At 49.0% G+C, this 22,779-nt stretch overlaps 1 protein-coding gene across 7 annotated transcripts; it reads right to left on the bottom strand.

Moving 5' to 3' along the window:
- Window positions 1-1,082: 1,082 nt before the first annotated feature.
- On the bottom strand, window positions 1,083-17,004 carry HSPBP1 (HSPA (Hsp70) binding protein 1). Of its 7 annotated transcripts, none has more exons than XM_029584216.1 (8): window positions 16,919-17,004; window positions 15,836-16,036; window positions 5,384-5,573; window positions 5,030-5,254; window positions 4,577-4,732; window positions 3,530-3,626; window positions 2,979-3,090; window positions 1,083-2,099 (listed from the first exon to the last, which is right to left on the bottom strand). In XM_029584216.1, the coding sequence occupies exons 2-8, from the start codon at window positions 15,959-15,961 to the stop codon at window positions 2,019-2,021; spliced, it is 987 nt and encodes a 328-aa protein (XP_029440076.1). In that variant the 5' UTR covers window positions 15,962-16,036; window positions 16,919-17,004; the 3' UTR covers window positions 1,083-2,018. The 7 variants fall into 7 exon arrangements, with proteins under 7 accessions (XP_029440076.1, XP_029440078.1, XP_029440077.1 ...); XM_029584218.1 differs by lacking the exon at window positions 16,919-17,004 and adding an exon at window positions 16,722-16,870; XM_029584217.1 differs by lacking the exon at window positions 16,919-17,004 and adding an exon at window positions 16,685-16,865.
- Window positions 17,005-22,779: the final 5,775 nt, after the last annotated feature.

Raw genomic sequence — 22,779 nt, 5'->3', positions numbered from 1 at the left:
ATTGAGGGGGGGCCCTGTAGAGATTTAACGTGCTGCAAGTTGACAGGAACATTCCCCGTCGCAAAGCCGCCCCCATACCCCCCAAAATAAAACACTTAAGATATCAAAAATCCCACTTGGGCCCTTAACCGCTCACACTAATTGAAAATTTACCCTGTACAACTCATCAAAATTAAAAAAAAAAGGTAGCTTATGTCCTGAAAGGCATTTTTCTGGCATTAATGACTAGGCTGGGGGTTGTGGTGGAGGGGTTTCAAAGCTCGTCATCTCAGTCCAGGTCAACCAATCTCATGGAGTCCTGGCTTCATCCCTTTGCACAGAGGGTCATAGTTCTCTTCACATTAATTATCCTAAGTAAATCAGAAAAATTCCCTGTATGGAGGTCTGGATTTAGGCATAGACAACAGATGCAATTGCCTAGGGCACCAAATAGCCCAAAAAGGAGTGCAACTGTGCAAAGGAGGAGTTTGTTCCAGCAGTCCACTTCAAAGAGGCACTACTCTAGCACTCTGGGATTTTAGGTGGTGGTGGGAAAGGGACATCCCCCACTTTCCACTCCTGCCTATGGGCACCGAACTCTTAAATCCAGCTCTGCCTTCATGCAATGGGACAAAAAGAGGACTAGGTCGACATCTTCGGCTGACCTGGGGCATGATGGCAAGCTAACATTGCATTTGCTTTCTCCTCCTCAGAAAGGGGTGTGTGTTGCAGCTTACTTTGGTGATATGAAATTGGGAAGGGAGGGATGTACCTCATTCCTGAGCTTCCCTGGCCTACAAACAGGATTCTGTGAAGGATGGGGAAATGCCAGAGCTGTCCAAAGCCAAGGACCCATAGTGAACTGCCAGGTCCACACAAGAACCTCCCCTTCAGGTACTACAAATGGCAAAAGTCACATTACAGTTATACACCTGTGTCAGACTGAAAAAACAAGCATAAGGACACCCCTACTAACTACTATGTTACAAATGTTTGGTCTAAAATCAGAACCCTTTCTCTCCCAACCCACCAACTCTCTTGCTGCTCTCTGGAGAACACACCCCCCCCCCCAAAAAATATATAACTGCACAACATCTCTCATCATCGATAAATACAAAGTATAGTTTATTAAAGCAAATAACACAATGTCAAAAATTCTTGAGGCAAATTTTCTCACTTCACGTCAGCAGCTAACAAACTTCCCACCACAAATGACTTTGCCGCTCCTGTGTTCAGCTTCCCCAATCAACCACTCTGCTCGAAAATCACAAGCACAACAGCCAGAGCAGTGTTTTCCTCCTGGACTTGATGGTAGACCCTGGATAAACTTTATGTGCCTCCATGCTCCAGCTGTATAGTGTCAAGAAATGGATCAATGAGGAGGGTAGGGAAAGATGGTGCTGGGGCTGGGAACCTGCTGCCTGGCTGGTGACAATAATCCACGCTGGCTTTCAGGTCAAAATTATGACATCATAAAGATGAGACAGCTTGGTCCTTTAATGAGGGCCGGTGGTTGTAGGATTTTTCTTTGTAAAATAATTTTTATTCTGAAGCCAGATTTGATTTTGTAATTCTGCAGGGCTGGACGAGTAAATAGGAGGAAATGTATTTGAAGACATTTTTTTTTCTAAAGGGAGAAGTCGAGAAGCATATAACTCAAGAGTTTTGTCATGTTCTTCTGCAGCCCCTCGAGACAGCCAACTAAGTACGCCAGCAGTAGAAGTGTGACAGAACCAGAGAATGGCAGGAAAGCAAACAAAACAAACATGGAAAATTCAACAGGAAGTAGGAGAATGAAGTGATATGGCAGAGGGAGCAAAAAAAAACACCTGACTTTTACCAAATGCACTGCACCCAAGGTAGAGGTTTCACAGACTGGAAGGAACCAGCATGTAGCCCTTTGCAGCATGCTTCCCTACCCGCCCCCCAAAAAAACTCAAGAGACAGCTGCAGTGATCAGAAGAGTTAGCTGGACACATGCTCGTCTTCCACCTCCTGCTGATTCCACAAGTCAGCAACTTGCGTCCCCCGTCGTTGGGTCACCGGTCCATGCCGACACTGTCCTCCGGCGAGTCCTGGAAGCAGATACGCAGCAGTCGCTCGCAGAACTCCAGTTCCTCCTGTTAAGACACAGAGAGAGAAACAAGGTTGGCGAGATCTCAAGCTCTCCCCCCATCACGGCCGGCTTCATCAGACGAGAGCTCCGGGCAACAGATCCGAGGACATGCAGACTACCAAAAGAGCAAGAGCTCGCCGAGGATCTTAACAACAAGAGGATTATGATTAGGGTGACAGGCTGAGTGAGCCCTGGTTCTACCAGGGAGATGGAACGCTGCTTTTCTGGGGGAGGCAAATCAGTCTACATCTCTGCTGGTAGAGACACCTTTAACCTGGCTAAGATCAGGATTACTGCAAACAAGAACTTCTTAAGACCACACCGACCCCTTTCTGCACAGGATCAAGTCTCCTCTGGAAACCCAGCCTGGTCTTTGAAAGCTCAAAGCCAGTTGCTGAAGTTTGTAGTCAGCCCATCGCTAGTTCCCCTTCTGGTACTACTCCCCCCCCCCCCCCCCTTCTAGAGAAGAATGAAGCAAAGGTGCTTTTTAAACAGGGAAGCGATCTTTTATCCATTATGCAGTAGCTCAACAGCTTCCATTTCTATTTAATTGTACAGTGCAAGGGAGCCCTTATTCTTAATGGCTGCTCGCAGATCAATGCAACACATCAGGGTTTTGGAACTGACGTGCTCGGCTGCCAAACGACCCTTAAATTCCTTGCCTTATGCTCTCCATCTTCCTTCCCCGCACAGGATTTATGGAGGACTGCACTGCCTGCTTTCCATGAATCTGCCTCAGAGGGGAGCAGATTCTTAAGCCAGAAACCAAGGTGCAAGTATGCTTGACCTCTCCGGGCAAGCGGGACGATAATAGCATGGCTTCCCCCTCCCCCCCGCCCACCCCACTGCAAATCCTCCTCCACAGGGGCCCCCCTTTGCCTACCTGGAACTCCTCCTGCATCTGCACCTGCCGGCGGTGCTCCCGCAGAAGCTGTTCAAAGCCCAGCTCTGGCACCCGGCACTCCGCCAGCCCCCGGGGGAAGTCCGTCACCAGGCTGAAACATGACAAGAAAAGGGGACAGGACCGTCAGCCCTCATTGGATTCGGCTAGGGCGATTCGGGTTTTATTTATTTGTCCATTTTAACGCATGGAAAAGCAGTGAGGCCCAGGCAGCAGCAAGCCTTATTGTCAGCTGGGTTTGTTTGGGGGGGGGGGGGGACGGGGACAACAAGGGTACAGAATACACGGAATATATGATGTATTAGAACATCACATCCATTACTAATTTAAGATCCTTCCACCTAATTAACATACAGTGCAGAACTAAAAATAAAAACACAGTGGGGTCAGGAATGGGGCAGGGAAAACATGTCTGCTCTCCCATCACGGGGGATTGTTCCTGCAGACTTTCCAGGACAGGAAGAGTCGCCGTTGCTTTGCCTGTCTGCAGCAACGGGCGGTTGGGTCGTACAGATGCAATTTCTGTGCCGTACCTGCAAAGTGCACCAAGCACATGTTCGTGGAAGGAGTTGTGATCGGTGCGTAGCAAGGCGACCAGCTGCTGCACCATCCCCATAGAGCAGAGCGTATCTGGGGAGAAAGAGAGACAGTCAGTGAAAGCGAGGAGAGTGGCCACCCAGAGAGCTCAGTTATAGGGGCTGGAGCTTTCGAAAGGGGCTTTTGGACCAGCTCCTGGAAGAGAAGTCCATAAACAACTCTGAGCCGGGGAGACAACTGCCCCTTATTCCCTGGTGATCTGGATTGGAGACAGGATGATGGGCCCGATGGACCCTTGCTCTCACCCAGCATGGCACGTCTTACTGATTTATTCCCATTTCTTAAATTGCTTCTGCTGGTCACTCGAAGCAATGTGCGAACAATAAAAAGCAAATATAATACAATAAAATAAAAAAACATCCATTGTAAAAGAAACATCTCAATCGTGCTTTACTCTGGACCACTTCTCAATGATCTCCTAAAACCACTCATTCAGTTCTATAGTCAAATGTTTTTTTAATTAATAGTAAAAATAGCAATAGTAACCTCTCCCTCTCTCCAATTCCTAAAATCAGGATAACAAAGAAACCCTCCCCAGCCTGCGCCTCTCAACCCTAATAACATCCCCTGTTGGAAAAGCCGCACAAAGTAAGCCCATTTTGGTTTATTTTCTGAAACAAAAGGTCACCTTTTTGTCCCCGATAAGCTTTTTAGAAGTCTATTCTGGAGCTAAAGCGGACAAGGCCCTCCCCTCTCGTTCGTTGTAGACGAGCGGCTTTTGCTGAGCTTTGGGAAGCGGCTCACCAGAAGAGCATAATGATTGGGGGGGGGGGGGGGAGGCTATTAAGAGCACTGTAATGGAGTTTGGAGCTATGGACAGCGGCCAACCAGAACCGCTCTATAAGGGAGGCTGGGGCTATGAAGAGCTCGACGATGGCGACCAGTCGTCCAGAAGAGCTTTTTGCATGCGGCTTCCACGGTCCATCTGTAATCCTGCCATCCCCTGCACCCTTCTCCAGTGGACCCCCCCCCCCCCCTTTTACCTCTGTGCTCGGGGTGGCTGAGAAGCAGGTTCTGCAAGAGGAAGGCCGACTTGACCTTGAGCTTCATCACGTCGCTCTGCATGGCACGCATGAGCACGGAGAAGCCATCCTCCTTGAGAAACTCCAGCAAGCCAACTTCCTGCTCCCGCACCAAACCTAAGACAGAGAAACAGAGGGGGGAACAGCTATGAAGGCAGCCAACACCATATCAACAGAATTTCTTTAGGCCTTGGTACAATAACAGTTGTGTGCACTGTCGGTGCAATGTGATTATACTGCACATATATCAGCACTCTGTAATAATCCCTGCACAGTACTGTGTAGACAATTTGCGCCATACAATAAGGTAACATTACAACACAAGCTGTGCATTAGCCGATTATCCCATTGTACTGGCGATCTGGAGACAGACCCCTCTTGGCCCAGTGATGCCCCCTCGGCGACTTCACTCACATGAGCTGGCAAAGAGAGCCTTCACCCTGACGGCCTCACTGCAGTCCCGATCCAGCAGCCTGAGAAGCGTCCCCATGGCGCCCAGGGCTAGGGCATGCTCCTGCACGAAAGGCACATTCTGGCTGCAGGTGCCGACCAGATGCGCAGCCCTCCAACGCAGCTCAGCTTCCGGCCGCTCTAGGTACTGCTCCAACAGCAGGCGCATGCCATCCAGCTTGCAGAAATCTGAGGAGGAGATTTGGAAAGAAGGGAGGGGAAGGATCCTTTAGATAGTCACCCTGAGAAATCTTTAAACGAGATGAGACAAGGCCAGGTCCGCCCCCCCCCCCCCCCCCCCGCCATCTGAGCTCCTACCTGCAGCATTGTCAATGTTTTCACACAGGTCGGCCAGTAGGTCCAGGGCCTGCTCTCTCCTCTCTTCCTCCTCTTCTGTACCCTCCCCGGGCTCCCCCTGCAAGCACTGCAGGCAGTCCTTGATCTGCTGCAGCTCATCTGCCTGCCCTGAGAAGGCACTGGCCAGGGCCTCCTGCAACCACTGCCGTCGCTGACGGGAGGAAAGGTTAAAAAGAAGAGAAAGAAAAGTCTGTCAGTAGAAAGTGAAAATCTCCCCACAGAGAGAAGAGATGGGGGTGTCTACAGGTTCATACTTTTCTATCCATGTCTTCCCTAGATAGACTGCCCACTAAGGGGCTCCTAGCTTGGGATGTGGCTTCCTGGTCTTCTGGGAACCAGACTTGGACCCCTCACTTCTGCAAACATCTGTTTTTATGTCATAGAAATTGAAATTTAAACTTACCCATTAAATTCCTTTCCTTTAGTCCTGCCGGACCAGTCCACACAAGTGGGTTATATCCCCCTTGCCAGCACTCCCACTACAGGGGTCCTAGGTACTCGGCCTTCGTCCAGAGGTGCAGGCACCGGCAAAGCTGGACGGGGGCTACAGACTTCGGCGTCTCTGCTGGTCTCGGTGGAGCTCCCTTCCTCAGAGGTACCGGCAACGACCACCATATCGGTAGAGGGAGGCATCAGTGCCCAACAGGGCACTGATGCTGTCCCAGGAACAGATGCCAGCTGGGTCAGTAATACACCAATGAGCGCATTGAGCTTCTCCAACAGCGGTTCCAGGACGGATGGTACTGGCTCCGGTGCCAATGATGCCACAGGACTGATGCTCTGCAGCACCCATTCCACTGCCAGCTGGACTCGCCACTCTAGCTCCTCCTCAAACGTTGCCAATGCCAACACTAACTGGGAGGAAGGAGGGGTGGTCATATCCTCTTTGGAGCCGCAAGGCAGCTCAGTGACTGGCATCAGAACCGGTGGAGACCGTCACAGACCCCCAGCACCAATGAACTGGCGTTCCTCACTGCGGGGTCATCGCATCATGAGCCAGTGCATCCCCATGCCCGGCACCATGCATCAATAGGTACTAGTGCTGATACTTCTTCGGCTTCCTTCGATGCTCGGCCCGGTCCTTCCCTGGTGCAGAGGCCAACGACGAGGAGCAGACGTCCTCGGCCTGGAGGAGGTCGATGGCGCTCGGTCTCTGGCGCCCCATCCACTGATGGAACTGACAGTCCTGCTGATGTCGATGGTGCGGTGTCCATAAGTGCACCTCCGAGGTCCATCGATGCCGATGCCAATGGCTCGGTCTTCTTCGGCACAAAAACCTGCTCCATCAAGCCGAAGACATTCCCCCCCCCCTTCAGGGTCTTTTGTACGCATAAGCGGCAACCCTGGATGTCAAGTGATGCCCCCAGGTAGGGGACACATATCTCAGGGGGGGTCTGCAGCATACATGGTCCTCCGACACCAGGGGCATTGCCAAAAACCGGATGTGGCCACGATGGAACGAAATAAAAAGGGCCGCAAAATCAAAGGCGGCAGACATCGAAGCGCCACTGCCACGGGGGCAAAATCGACCGTGAAAGGAAACTTATCAAAAGCGTCGAAAACCCTGATTAGGAACACTATGGAGAAGCACTGAGGGGATCGGACGTCAAATACCACAAAGAAAAAGCCCTGTGGAAAGAGAAATTTGAGAAAAGAGAAGTTTCCCAAAAGACCAAAAAGAAAGCCAAAGTGAACTCACTCACTTCGTGATGCTTACAACTCAACGGAAAGAGAAAGACTGGAGAGAGACCCTGCGCGGACGCGTGGTAGGGCTTGCCAAGCATGCTCAGTGTGCCAAGTCAAAGTTCGGGAAACTTTAACATACGTTTTCCATGTCGGGGCTCCATCTGATGATATCGCCCATGTGCGAGGACTACCATCCTGCTCGTCTTCGGAGGACTCATTGCTCTTCAGGATAACCATCAGTCAAGCCTATGGGCTCCAAATTTGCACGACCCTGGCTACAGCTGAATGGCTTTCCTGCATAGGAATCGGCGTCCCTTCCTTCATAGGGAGGCCTTTACTATGTCTTGACCAGCAGGTACCCAGGGTCGTGGTTAGCACAAAGGGACAGCCTGTTGGTAATAGACCCAGGATAATGCATGTGAGAAATATCTGGTAGTTAAGGGGGAATGTCCTCTGTTATCTATGCCTTAGAAGAAGTCTTGTCATGGAGGCGTGGTGATGATGTCATCCTGAGCTCGTCTCTCGCTCCGTTAAGAGTCAGCCGTGCTTTAGTTTCTAAGCATTATAAAATTGCGGTTTGTTCTAAAAATAGAATATTTCTCTAGCGGGGGATTTAACGGACAATTTTTGTAATTCAAAAATCTGAAGACACAGTGAGACGATCAAAGTGCGGCGGAAGGCCTATCTGAAGCTGTCACTTGCCGTTTCGGCAGCGCTCATGGACTAACTACAAAACATACAGTCTTTGGGGGATGAGACAAAGTTGAAGCATATAACACTGCACTCACTGGAATACATAAAACTTTCGGACCATGACGACCACTTGGAATCACTTGACTCTGTGACCGATGAGCTCCAGCAAAAAAACAAATAAATAAATAAACAGCTCGAGGGCAAGCTCACCGGCCTCGAGAATTGCAGCAGGCGCAATAATATGTGCATCCTCGGGGCACTGAATTTAAACAGAGCGGAAAGAGCAATATTGGCAGCGCGGGCCCACCAGCTGGGGGCCCGAATCAAGATAGGCCGCAACAAGTAATCAAATATGTCCACTGTACTGACAACGTGAAAATAGTGTCAGCTTATCGGAAATCCGAGAAAGTAAGAAGAGGTCTGCCATTGTGCATGGGGTCCCAAAGAACAGGAGAATTTACAACCCTTTCTGGGAGACCTGAAATAAATAGTGCTATGGCCCTGATCTCTTTTCAGGGCCCCAAAATCTGTGGCTGACCAAAATCTGTGGCTGACCAAACCAACCCAAACAGCAGCAGCCCCAAAGCGTACACTGAGAGCAACAAAGATGTCTCCCTGCATGGCATCCAACCACCCAGTCACGGTGAGGGAACACGCCAGGTACACAGCAGCCAAACCCAGTGTCCTGGAATATCTTATCTCTGAAATAGCCTAACCAGGACTGGAGAGGCTTCTAATGAGTACCCTTAGCCGGCCTCTGAACTGTGGTCCCCCTACCCTTCCAGGACTATTCCAAGGGATAGATAATCCCTTAGAGAGGCAAAACTGTAGAAAAAGCCAAGACTGTAGTGGTCATCACTCTGTGGAGGAGCTCCAGAAAAGCCCAGCTCTAAACACTGTAGCCCCATCTTGAACTAGCCTGGGCCAGGCCACCCAGGACTCAAGTCCCAAAGTCATTTCACATTGCTACCTTGGGAGAGAGACTATAGAAAAAAAAAAAGAAGAAACATTGTTAAAGTAGAGAGTTAATCTTTCTGTCATAGGGATCCCTGAATGTTGTGCTTCCATCCACCAAGTGGGTGGTCTTACAAGATGAAGACAACCCTTCCCTCCCCACCCACCCCCAGGTGAACCATATCATTCTCTTCCCCGAGAAGGGAATATAGATCCCCTCACCATCTTGGCCACCTTAAGGTTGGCACCAGGTATCTCATATTCAGAAGATCCCATCTCCAACAGAGAGAAGTAGCAGGAAACTCTAGAAGAGGGGCACCTAAGAGCACGCAGGAATAAAGGATCCCCCTATAAATCACGGCCTCCCATTGCTCATCCAAGAGCTGCAGGAGGTCATACCCCGGTGAAACCCCCCTCCCAAGGGAGAGAGGGTAGAAAGCATGCTACCATTTAAGTGAATTGCAGCAGAGAGAAAAAAAAAGAACAATGTAGCTAAGTAACATCAGCCAGCCCAGGAAACCTAGACTGAGATTGAAAAGGTTGCCAGACCCCTTACTGTGAAGGTGCTTAAATGACCATTGAATAGATGAGTCAGAGACTCAGGTAGGGGATTTGCATGTCACAGCCCCCCTAGACTACAGCTGGTAACTTGCAGTGAAATATCACTTTTATTTATTTACTTTGTTTTATATACCAATATTCTGAAACAATCATACCGGTTCACAACATGTAAATACATCAGATTAAAACATTTTAGATAACAGAAAAATATAAAATCATATATTCAATTATAATCAAATAAACATTTTTAAAAGAGACTGCATCATAAACCCAAGTAAAATAATTAGGAAAGGTTAAAATAATAAAAAATAAAAAGGCAAACTTAAAATAAATATCAGTCATCAAAAACCTAAGATATTTTAAAATTACCCATAAGTATCTGCTATACATTATTCTCAATCTTCTCCAAATGCCTGTTTAAACAGCCACGTTGTTAGGTTTTTTCTAAAGGTCTGAAAGTTGGTTTCTAATCTCAATTGGGTTGGTAAGGAATTCCATAGTTTAGGCCCAACCAGTGGTAAAGTTCTCTCTCTCACATTATTCAGTCGGGCTGATTTAAGAGATGGAATGGTTAAAAGCCCTTTATTCCCTGATCATAAGTTACGCTGTGGGGTGTCAATAGGCAATGATGCATTTAGCCATTCAATATGTTCATTACATAAGGATTTATGTATTAAGCAAAGTACTTTGTATTCAATTCTATATGTAATGGGCAGCCAGTGTAAGACTTTCAAAATCGGAGTAATGTGATCATATTCTTTTTGTTCCAGTTAAAATTCTGGCTGCTGCGTTCTGTAAAAGTTGAAGAGGACTAAGAGAGGAAGCGGGCAGGATTAATAACAGGGCATTACAGTAGTCTATTTTAGAAAAGATCAGGGATTGCAGACCAGTCCTAAAATCATTAAAATGTAATAAGGGCTTTAATTTCTTTAAAATATGCAATTTATTTAAAGCATCCCTGATCAAATTTGAAACTGATTCCCTGTTCATACCCGGATCAGTCCAGACTCCTGGGTTTTGCCTCCCCTCCAGCAGATGGAGACAGAGATGTTTGACCGACTCTGCCCTATATCCTGAGGTGCCACCTATCCCTAAATCTCTGGCATGATCTACAACTACAAAATCCTGTTGATCGATTTTGTATTTCTTACTAGACTAAATTTCTGTTTTTTGTTGATAGCAAAATCCTAAATTACAGAACTATGACTGGAAAAGTTCTACCATTAGAGAATTCGGAATGAGAGGGATTTGTGAGAAAAATGTACTGAAAAACCGTCCTAGGAAGCAAACAGATTTTCACCCTAACAATGGGAGACAGACCCTTGGGTACCCAGTTCTCAGACAAGAAGAAAAAAGGCCAGGCAGGATGGAAGAGTGTGCACACCCAATCGCTTTCCAAGGTTCTGCCTGGGTCTTGGCCTTTTGTCTGAGAGAAGGTGACCCATCCAGGCTGGGTAACGGCAAATGACTGGCCATGAACTTAGCGGAGCGAAAATCACTGAAAGCTGAGACTGTGGAGGGCCTGATATCATCAGGGACCGGTGCTTGACTCATCGACGCAGAAACTCAGATCCCCAACTGAGTCGGTTTCCAAGGAAGAAGGGAGAATGTCCCACCAGGACCATCGCCCAGAGCACCCTCAAGGCTTGGCCTACTGGGAACCCGGCCTAAAAAGCCTTCCCAAAAGCGGCCTAGTCGTAACTGCAGCACTGGAGAAATAATGAAGACAGCACCAGCCCCTATAGGGGGACTACAGTCAAGCTTTGAGGTTTTTTTCTGTCTCCATTTGTTGGCATAGACAATAAGAAAATGTGGAGTTCTTACACTTTTATAGTGAAACTCCTTTTTCCAGGCTGTCGCCCCCCACCTTTAAAACACCATGATTTTAAACACCTCTATCATATCCCCCCCCTCAGCCGTCTCTTCTCCAAGCTGAAAAGTCCTAACCTCTTTAGTCTTTCCTCATAGGGGAGCTGTTCCATCCCCTTTATCATTTTGGTTGCCCTTCTCTGTAGCTTCTCCATCGCAACTATATCTTTTTTGAGATGCGGCGACCAGAATTGTACACAGTATTCAAGGTGCGGTCTCACCATGGAGCGATACAGAGGAATTATGACATTTTCCGTTTTATTTTCCATTCCTTCCCTAATAATTCCTAACATTGTTTGCTTTTTTGACTGCTGCAGCACACTGAGCCGACGATTTCAATGTGTTATCCACGATGACGCCTAGATCTCTTTTCCTGGATGGTAACTCCTAAGATAGAACCTAACATTGTGTAACTATAGCATGGGTTATTTTTCCCTATATGCATCACCTTGCACTTGTCCACATTAAATTTCATCTGCCATTTGGATGCCCAATTTTCCAGTCTCCAGAAGGTCCTCCTGCAATTTATTATAATCTGCTTGTGATTTAATTTTGTATCTGCAAATCTGATTACTTCACTCGTCATATTCCTTTCCAGATCATTTATAAATATATTGAAAAGCACCCGTCCAAGTACAGATCCCTGAGGCACTCCACTGCCCACTCCCTTCCACTGAGAAAATTGTCCATTTAATCCTACTCTCTGTTTTCTGTCTTTTAACCAGTTTGCAATCCACGAAAGGACATCGCCACCTATCCCATGACTTTTTACTTTACCTAGAAGGATCTTTGCTTCAGTAGTCACTGAGAAAGATGAAAGAGATACTCAGGCCAGAAATAATATTCAAAGGCAATGATTCAGAGGAACTGAAACAAATCTCAGTGAACGTAGATGATGTACTAGGGAAAATTGACAAACTAAAGAGTAGCAAATCACCTGGACCAGATGGTGTACATCCCAGAGTGCTGAAAGAACTGAGAAATGAAATTGCGGCTCTGTTACTGGAAACTTGTAAACTATCCGTAACATCATCTATTGTACCTGAAGACTGGAGGGTTCCCAATGTAATGCCAATTTTTAAAAAGGGATCAAGGAGTGATCCAGGAAATTACAGACCAGGGAGTCTGATTTCTGTGCCAGGGAAAATGGTAGAAACTATCATAAAGAACAAAATTGCTGAACATATAGATACGCATAGTTTAATGGAATAAAGCCAACATGGATTTATCCAAGGGACGCCTTGCCTCACAAATTTGCTACTTTTTTTTTCTTGAAGACGTAAATAAACGTGGATAAAGGTGAGCCAGTAAATGTACTGTATCTGTATTTCCAGAAAGCATTTGACAAAGTCCCTCATGAGAGACTTCTTAGGAAATTAAAAGGTCATGGGATAGGGGGCAGTGTCTTATTGTGGACTGCCAACTGGTTAAAAGATAGAAAACAGAGAGTAGGGCTGAATGGTAAATTTTCCCAGTGGAAAAAGGTGAATAGTAGAGTGCCCCAGGGATCTGTTCTGACCGATGCTTTTTAATATATTTATAAACGACTTGGAAATGGGAACAACAAGTGAGGTGATCAAATTTGCCAATGACACACAATTATTCAAAGTTGTCAAATCACAAAAGGATTGTGAGAAATTGCAAGAGGACCTTGCAAAACTGGGAGATTGGGCATGCAAAGGAAATTTAATGTAGACAATTGCAAAGTGATGCACTTAGGGAAGAGTAACCCAAATTATAGCTACAAAATAAAAAGGTTCCACGTTAGGAGTCACCAGTCAGGAAAAGGATCTGGGTGTCATTGTTGATAATATGTAGAAATCTTCTGCTCAGTGTGGCAGCAGCAGCAGCAGCAGCCAAGAAAGCAAATAGAATGCTAGGGAGTATTAGGAAAGGAATGGAAAATAAAACAGAGAATATCATAATGCCTGTGTATCGCTCCAGGGTGCGACCTCATCTTGAGTATTGTGTGGAATTCTGGTCACCACATCTCTGACCCAGTATGGCAAGCCCCGTATTCCTGCTTTACGGTCATCAGCACGAGGCCTACACTGGGCTCTGAAGGTCATCTGCCCTTCAGCTGTGCATGCTATATTCACGCTATACATCTATCACCGGGACATCTACACATGCCATGGTAGGAGTGGAGGCTCAGCAGATTTGTAACAGTGCGAAGCTTTCAAAATGCTTTAAGCAAGATGACAATGCTTGTGTTTTAAGTGCCAACCAAATTCTTTTACAAAGCAAGGTCTGATCCATTCACTACCGGAGGGAGCGAGAAACCCATTTGCTCCCCCCTGACCACATACCCTTGCCGGCATACGTTTTACCACAGCAGAGCAACTTCATCGTCACACTGTCCTCCTGCCCTCACCATCTCCCGCACCTTCCCCCCAAGCCAGAAAAGCCACAGTCTGTGAAAAGTGACAAATTCCTAGACCTGCCCTGAAAAAAACAGAGGTGTTAAAAAGCATCAGCTCAGGAGGCTCTCTTATTTTCTTGGCTACACTTGATCGTCGGAGGTGGCTGTGCCTAATAAGCTTGTGCCCCCCCCCCCCCCCCCCTCCTCCCCGGGCCTACAACTGACTCAATGTAGTAAGCAGAAGTGAAGAATGGCACTTGAAGTCAACTGTCACCTGCTCCCCTGGATGTACCATGTCCCCCACCTGCACCGTGTACTTTCCCTGCCCCCATTCCTTATTTGCCTGGCACTTGTTCCCCTGCAAGTCTCTCCCAGTGCTGTCTCCCCACCGCCTCCCTACTGTGCCATACCTTATGTTGTGAACCCTTTCCCAATTTCTCTTTCCCCACTGCTCCATGTTCCCTCCATCTCGCCCACTGTTGTACTGCCCTCCCTCCCCATAGTGTTCTACTCCCATCACCACCACTTTCTACTCCCTTCTTGGCACAGGTAACTTCCTGTCTCCTGATCTTGCTCTACAAAGCCCAACGCTGCCACCCTACAAGCCTTAAGTACAATCCAATGCTCTCTCTCGGTTTCTAGAAGATTTGCACACTGGTAGAATAAAACCACAGCAGTACAGTCAAACAAATGATTCAAAGTATGAGTGTTTGTGTGTGGGTAGAGTGGAGAACCTAGCACCTGTGGGCAGAGGTAGCCTAAGGAAGGCACAGAAGATCCTCGGTGGTGAGGGAGTGGAGGAGTAGCCAGGGTTCAAATTCCACTGCCACTCCTTGTGACCTTGGGCAAGTCTCTTTACCCTCTATTGCTTCAGGTACAAACTTACAGGCCAACATCTGCACTTGAGCATGCATTTTCTGAATGCCAACTTTATTCCCGATGCAGCAAGGAGTTCTGCACGTAGAAAATGCATGTTCCTTAATGAGAGTACTACTTAGTGTCCTCGCATGGAAATCCCATGCAAATGAGGGCATTAAGCAGTATTCCCTGAGGCAGAGAGAATGTATCTGGCCATTATGCCTTTCTTAGCGCTGGAAACAACACCCTGGGGGTCAGGGCTGGAGTTACGTTTCCAGCGCTATAAAAAAAAATATATATATATATAGTTAAAAGTTAAAAAATGTAAAAAAAAAAAAAGTCTGGAATTCTCTGGGTAAGTGCTGGCAGCTGCTAGATAGCCACATAAGTCAGTACTGGTGCAGGTCACCGCTACTTAACCGGATAAAGTACTTATCTGGTAAGATAGGTGTAACCCCTGCCAGACATCCAGATAAGTATGGAAGTATCTGGCTGCCAGATAGCTGGATAATTACCAATTTATCCATTTAAGTGGCGGTGGTGGCTGCACTCTGTATGCAATAGCCTGTCAGGGATGGCTCCTGCCATCCTTTCTGAGTTAAAATGTGTGTTTAGCCTGTGCCGAACACACATTTTAAAGTTTTGGTGCGTTTTGGGTTTGTTTGTTTTTGTTTTTTTTTTAACTCCCGATGCATTAGCACAGTTTACTGCATCAGGAATTTAAAAAAAAAAAGATCTGGGTTTAAAAATGTGCACTGAAAACCAAGACATTTTCTTAAGTGTCTAGATTATTGCATTGGCCTGTTAGATTCTAAGCGCTCTGGGGATAGGGAAATACCCACAGTACCCGAATGTAATCTGCTTCGAAGTGCTGAAAAGTGTAATATCAATCAAATAAATAAGGGGCAAAGCCTGGGCGGGGGGGGCACAGAGGATCCTCAGTGGTGGAGGAGTGAGGGGTAAAGCCTGGGAGGGGCATAGAGGATCCTCAATGGTAGAGTGAGGGGTAAAGCCTGGTATAATCACAGAGGATCCTCAGTGGTGGGGGAGTGAGAGGTAAAACCTGGGATGGACAGAGGATCCTCAGCAGCTGGGTTGAAACTGGAGATGTGGGCAGAAAATGAAGGGTCCTAGACGTCATTAACCACCATTGTGATCTCCGTCGCTAATATTTCAGAAATTAAAATGAAAGTCATGACCTTCATACTAAGATCAGCAACAAGAGAATATCACATATGTATCTTTGTCAAAAGAGTTGGGAGGACTCTGCAGACACCCATCTACTCCTTCTCCCCTTCTCTTGCCTGAGACTGCATAGCAGAACAGGAGTCATGTTCCATTTTGGAAGTCAGGAAATGTAATATTTTCAGAATAAAGGGGGAAACGAGCTTACCATATACAAGTCAGAATAGTCAGGGCCCCCATCTCACCTCTTCTGGCATGGGCTCTGCGGCACTGCCCTCTCCTGCTGCCGCCCCTGCCTCCACAGCCATGCGCAGAAGGCTCTGCAGATTCTGCGGGAGCTGTCTGTTCCTCTCAGACCCACCGTCTGCCATCTCTCAGCTCCAGTTATTGATTTCTTTTTCCTCCCTCCCCCAGAGATCAGGTCTTTGGGGTATGTAAGTTCTAATCTAAAACAGAGCAAAATGAAATAAGACAAAGGGGGTCCCCACAACTTAACCTTTTGGAGAAATACCAGACCTCCTCTCCCCATACCCACACCTAACCGAAATAGACATCATCCCTGAGGGCTCCCTACCTGCCATGGCCCCCCTTCAGGAACTCCCATCCCTAGCAATAACATCCATGCATCACCCACTGGAGAAAGGTTAAGGTTATTTATGACTTGTCTTTTTAAACATCTGAAAATCAAAGCGATGTACAAATAAAAAGTCCAGTTTGGCAAATAAAATCAAAATAAAATACAATAAGTAAAACAGGGAAGTGTCATTATAGCCTACATATCCCTCCCAGCCTCCAAAGATGCACTGTTTAAACAGTAGCACCCCTTCCTTCTCGCCCCGGGATATTTCCCGACAGGGCAGTAGCTGCCCCTTATAAGTGTGAATTCTTAGCATTATAAACTAAAATCTGATTTTTTTTAGGAGGGAGTAGTAATTTTAAATCTTGAGTGAAGGCATAGGATGAAATGAATATTTTAATAAAAGAAGCAGTTGGTGTTTGTACCCTAAGCAGCGAAAACCCAGGACATTATATGGAGATTCTCTCTCCCCGGGTCTCCATACATTCAGATTGCTCAGAATAATAATATAACGCACATAGAACACAAGAGGAGATAATCCCGATCCCTCTTACGGTTAAGGAAGGTTCAGATCCAATGGAGGGAGAAGGGAAGAAGGAGCGAGCCCTACAGGGAGGGAGGGCTGAGATTAGAGGGGGAAAGGAAGTAAGCTTTACAGTGAGGGAGGGTTGAGATTAGAGGGAGGGAGGGAGGAAGAAAACCTTACAATGAGGGCGGGACAAGATTAGAGGAGGGAGGAACAGCCACTCACCTCTCAGATCACAAGCTCTTCAGGCTCCAGGAGGCAGCCATCTTGGCCGGATGTGACGTAAGCTTCGACCAGAAGTGGAGATAGAGCTGCACTGACTGAGGTGCGGCCGGAGGCCCAGGTGCCCCCTGTTGGTCGGAGGTGGACAGTGCCTCCCCAGGAGTAAAAGGGGCACTACAGCCTTGTCCTCGGAGAGGGGGAGGGGCACTGCAGCCTTGTAAACTATGCCCTGGGAGAGTACTGCAGCCTTGTCCTCGGAGAGGGGGAGGGGCACTGTAGGTCTGTCCTCAGAGGGGGAGGGGCACTGCAGCCTTGTAAACTATGCTCTGGGAGGGTACTGCAGCCTTGTCCTCGGAGAGGGGGAGGGACACTGCAGGTCTGTCCTCAGAGGGGGAGGAGCACTGCAGCCCTGTCTCAGAGAGGGGGAGGGGCACTGCAGCCTTGTAAACTATGTCCTGGGAGGGTACTGCAGCCTTGTCCTAGGAGAGGGGGAGGGGCACTGCAGCCTTGTAAACTATGCCCTGGGAGAGTACTGCAACCTTGTCCTCGGAGAGGGGGAGGGGCACTGTAGGTCTGTCCTCAGAGGGGGAGGGGCACTGCAGCCTTGTAAACTATGCTCTGGGAGGGTACTGCAGCCTTGTCCTAGGAGAGGGGGAGGGGCACTGCAGCCTTGTAAACTATGCCCTGGGAGAGTACTGCAGCCTTGTCCTAGGAGAGGGGGAGGGGCACTGCAGCCTTGTAAACTATGCCCTGGGAGAGTACTGCAGCCTTGTCCTCGGAGAGGGGGAGGGGCACTGTAGGTCTGTCCTCAGAGGGGGAGGGGCACTGCAGCCTTGTAAACTATGCTCTGGGAGGGTACTGCAGCCTTGTCCTCGGAGAGGGGGAGGGACACTGCAGGTCTGTCCTCAGAGGTGGAGGAGCACTGCAGCCCTGTCTCAGAGAGGGGGAGGGGCACTGCAGCCTTGTAAACTATGCCCTGGGAGGGTACTGCAACCTTGTCCTAGGAGAGGGGGAGGGGCACTGCAGCCTTGTAAACTATGCCCTGGGAGAGTACTGCAACCTTGTCCTCGGAGAGGGGGAGGGGCACTGTAGGTCTGTCCTCAGAGGGGGAGGAGCACTGCAGCCCTGTCTCAGAGAGGGAGAAGGGGAGGAGCACTGCAGCCCTGTCTCAGAGAGGGGGAGGGGCACTGCAGCCTTGTAAACTATGCCCTGGGAGGGTACTGCAGCCTTGTCCTCGGAGAGGGGGAGGGACACTACAGGTCTGTCCTCAGAGGGGGAGGAGCACTGCAGCCCTGTCTCAGAGAGGGGGAGGGGCACTGCAGCCTTGTAAACTATGCCCTGGGAGGGTACTGCAGCCTTGTCCTAGGAGAGGGGGAGGGGCACTGCAGCCTTGTAAACTATGCTCTGGGAGGGTACTGCAGCCTTGTCCTCGGAGAGGGGGAGGGACACTGCAGGTCTGTCCTCAGAGGGGGAGGAGCACTGCAGCCCTGTCTCAGAGAGGGGGAGGGGCACTGCAGCCTTGTAAACTATGCCCTGGGAGGGTACTGCAGCCTTGTCCTAGGAGAGGGGGAGGGGTACTGCAGCCTTGTAAACTATGCCCTGGGAGGGTACTGCAGCCTTGTCCACGGAGAGGGGGAGGGACACTGCAGCTCTAAACTATTCCCTGGGAGGGGGGAAAGAGGGGCACTAAGCCCTGTCTTCGGAGAAGGACACTGCATCCCAGTGAGCTGTGCTCTGGGAGGAGAATGGCACTGCAGCCTTGTAACATGTGTTCTGGGAAGAGGTGAGGGAAAGGAGGGGCTCTGCAGTCCGGTAAACTGGATCCTGCACGGGGGAGGGGCAGAGTGGCAGTGGCGCCTTGTAAACTGCTCTGGGTGGGTAGAAGGGAGGTGCAGCAGTGGCACTGCAGTCTTGTAAGCTGTATCCTGGGTTAGGAGGATGGGCAAGTGGTGGCACTGCAGCCCTGTAAACTGTTCTGGGTTGGGGGCCATGGAGCAGCAGTTGCACTGCAATTTGTAAACTGGGCCTCAGAAGGAGCAGGAGGCACTGTTGCTTTTGGGGGGTTTGAAGCCTTGACAATTGGCATTACTGCTCACAAGCTTAAATTGTGTGCTAATTCAGCTCTTTTTGTATGTATCTTACTCTATATCTGGTATACCCAAGTGTTTTTTTCTTGAACACATTTGATGCACAGCTCTCTTCCTTATATCAGGTCTAGGAGTCATACTTCACCCAGGTCAATCTAAAGAAGTCCTGGTTTTGCCCCATTATAGGTAGGGAGATGTAGGTCCTACTTTACTTAGAACTACAACTCCCTGCATGCAAAAGTGGGCTGAATCAGCTGTGGCTTGGCCTCTGCAGGTTGGCCCAGGTGAAGTGGCAACCCTAGGTCCAGCTGAGGCTGCCTGTTCCCAGCTTGCCCATCTGTACCAGGTGATTCCAGAGCAACATCTGGGGCTCGTTCCTTACTGGGCCAGTAAAAGAGCAGCAGCTCCCTGATTTATGGACAGGAGGGAGTAAGCTCGACTGGCTGTTGGCACCCCTTATCCAAGACAGACTGAAGTAGTCTATGGTTTCCATGCAGGAACTAATGCTTTTGCCTGTAGGAGGTTAGGAAGGGGAGAATAAAAGCAGGGCTGGCCCAGATCTCTGTAGATGACATAGAGTCATCCGCTGACATCCTCTCTAGCCCCCCAGGACTGACACAGACCTGATTTGTAGCCCAGAGGCTGGCACTGCTCTTTGCTCAGTGTGTGTCAAAGTCCCCTTGTTCTTTGCTCCCACGGTTGGCCTGCCTTCACTGCAACACACTGGCTTGAGAATATATTGCAACATGTCCTCCCAAAAAAGTCACCATTCACCCTGTCCCTCCCTTTCCTAACATCTCCTGTCCTCACCACTTCTTGTAGAATGTGCTAACAGCTTAAAACATTTAAAATGCTCTTTATTCTGTTTATTAATGCAGTTTTCTGATTTCTCCCCCTCCCCAGAGATTTTGAACGCTGTCGGGTATGTATGTCTTTCATCTTTTTATGATACCTTAGAAGATAAGAACATAAGAACATGCCATACTGGGTCAGACCAAGGGTCCACCAAGCCCAGCATCCTGTGTCCAACAGTGGCCAATCCAAGTCACAAATATCTGGCAAGTACCCAAACATTAAATAAATCTCAAGCTACTATTCCTTATTGATTAACAGCAGTTCCCTGTACGTACCCGGAACAGTCCAGATTCCTGGATTTTGCCTCCCCTCCAGCAGATGGAGACAGAGAGGTTTTGACTGACTCTGCCCTATACCCTGAGGTGCCACCTACAGTCCGTCGGTATTTCTCTGTCTCCAGCCAGATGGTGCAGGTGCAAAGTCCTACAGTCTGTAGATAGATAGCTTAAAAAAATAGTATAAAAAGTTTTAGAAAGGAAATAGTTTTTTATTTCAAGGACAGAAGAGTTTCCTGAGCCTCCCAGGAGTTTGGTAGGTCCTACTGGGACCATCCCCCTGCTATTTCAGGCTGGTGGAGCTGGGGGTCGGGGACCCTACTTCCCTACACTGCTGACAGCGCTCGGAGTGATACCGGGGAGCCCAGTTCACTCACCATCAGGCCGATACAGAAAAATGCGCGGGAGAGCCGGTGAGCGCCCGCTCTCCCGGCGCGCGATTCAGGAGGGTGGCCTATGCAAATTAGGGCCCACGGTAAAAAGAGGCGCTAGGGACACGAGCGCGTCCCTAGCGCCTCTTTTTTGACAGGAGCGGCGGCTGTCAGCGGGTTTGGCAGCCGACGCTCAATTTTGCTGGCGTCGGTTCTCAAACCCACTGACAGCCACGGGTTCAGAAAACAGATGCCGGCATAATTGAGCGTCTGTCTTCCGACCTGCGGGCCGATTAAAAATTTTTTTTTATTTTTGGGGCCTCTGACTTACTATCGCTATGATATTAAGTCGGAGGGTGTACAGAAAAGCAGTTTTTTCTGCTTTTCTGTGCACTTCCCCAGCGCCGGCAGAAATTAACGCCTTTAGCTGGCGTTAATTTCTGAGAGAAAATGTGCAGCTTGGCTGCACATTTTGCTTTCTGGATTGCGTGGGAATAACTAATAGGGCCATCAACATGCAGTTTCGGGGGGGGGGGGGGGGGGGGGGGGGGGGGGGGTTGGACGCGCGTTTTCGACGCGCTATTACCCCTTACTGAATAAGGGGTAAAGCTAGCACATCGAAAACGCGCGTCCAAACGCAGGCTAACAGTGCGCTGCACCGGAGCGCACTGTACTGTATCGGCCCGCAAGTTGGGAACAGGACCCAATGTTCCTTTCGGTTGAGGTTTGGAAAAAAAAAAAATTAAAAACTTGGTATTTTCTTACTGCCGGGCCTGATTCTCCATTCCCCTCGACTCAGTACTGTGGAAATCCGCTGTCTTTTTTTCTCTCCCTAGTTTCTGCTGGTCCCCCGGAATTTCTTAGCGTTTAGATGCCGCGTGGGATGGCCGCGCACACGTGGATTTCGCACGATGGTCTATGCTCTGCCTGCCTCCCCGGGGGTGAGGGCACTGGTTTGACGACGCGACGGGAGCCTGGGAGGCTCAGTCGACCGCGGCACACTTCCCCTGATCCATTCTTGCTCAGCGCGGGAACAGGCGCCATTTCATTGACCTTTCACACTGCTGCATGCACAGCAGAGGGGGAAGGGATTTCCTCTCCTCCCTTATCCCCACAGCAGGCAGCCTCCTTCAGACTCCTTCTCCTCTTTTTCCTCTGACTTTGTTCTGCTCCTTCACAAAGCTTTCAAAGCCAGGAAGACAGCTAAGAGGCATTCGGGAGGAAGCTCTCCCAGTCGGCTCAGCAATTGGCCAAAATGGGGGTCCAGGCCACGAAGAGACCCAGGCCTCTGGAGGGGGATGGGGTCACAAAGGTTAAGCGCCCCCTGTGGACCGCGCCGTCCTGTCCAGCAGGGGAGTCCTCCTCTGAAGTTTCGGAGCCGGAAGAACAGGAACCGAGGAGCAAGCCACCACAGGGGGCAGACCATGAGGGCGACCAGGACCATAATTCCCACAATCACGGTCCCCACGTAGTTGAAGGGGATGACACTAAGGTGGTCCGCCTCTTCTGAAAGAACGAGCTAGGCCTGCTTATTCCCGCGGTTCTGGAGGAACTGGGCATTGACACCCCTCAGGAGGACTTCCGGATGGGGGCTATTGATCCAGTCATGGTTGGTCTTCGTGGTCCAACCTGGTCCTTCCCTTTTCATTTTTCCATCGCTGTATGTGTTCCTGCCTTGGCATTTGGTCAGCAGGGTGCTGCGGCGCATAGAAGCTCACCCGGCAGAGGTGATCCTGGTGGCACCAGAATGGCTGAGATGTCCATGGTTTGCAGATCTAGTCAACCTAGCAGTGGACAGACCCCTGAGGTTTTAGGGGCTCCCAAATCTTCCACATCAGGGGCTCATTTGTTTGGAAGAGGCAGATCACTTTTGTCTAGCGGCATGGATTTTGAGAGGCAACAAGTGAAGAGCAAAGATTACTCAGACTTGGTGGTGGCTACCCTTTTGCGTTCAAGGAAAACTCTACCTCCCTGGCCTATGTCAGTGTGTGGGGGATTTTTGAGTCTTGGTGCGTAGAGCACAAGGTGGAGCCTAATCGGGTTTTGGTGGCTGATATCTTGACTTTCTTCCAAGCCGGCCTGGCTAAAGGCTTATCCTGCAGCTCTCTAAGGGTGCAGGGTAGCAGCCCTCGGTTGTTTCCGTGATAAGATATGAGGTGTAGCCTTAGCCGGACATGGCACGTTTTCTCTGAGGGGCAAAACATTTGCGTCCTCCGGTCCGAAATCCTTGTCCTTCGTGGAGCCTGAATTAGGTTCTCAAAGCTCTGTGTGTGGCG

Source organism: Rhinatrema bivittatum, chromosome 19, assembly GCF_901001135.1.
Source record: "Rhinatrema bivittatum chromosome 19, aRhiBiv1.1, whole genome shotgun sequence".
Lineage (NCBI taxonomy): Eukaryota > Metazoa > Chordata > Amphibia > Gymnophiona > Rhinatrematidae > Rhinatrema > Rhinatrema bivittatum.
This window is presented reverse-complemented; position numbering and strand designations above follow the sequence as displayed.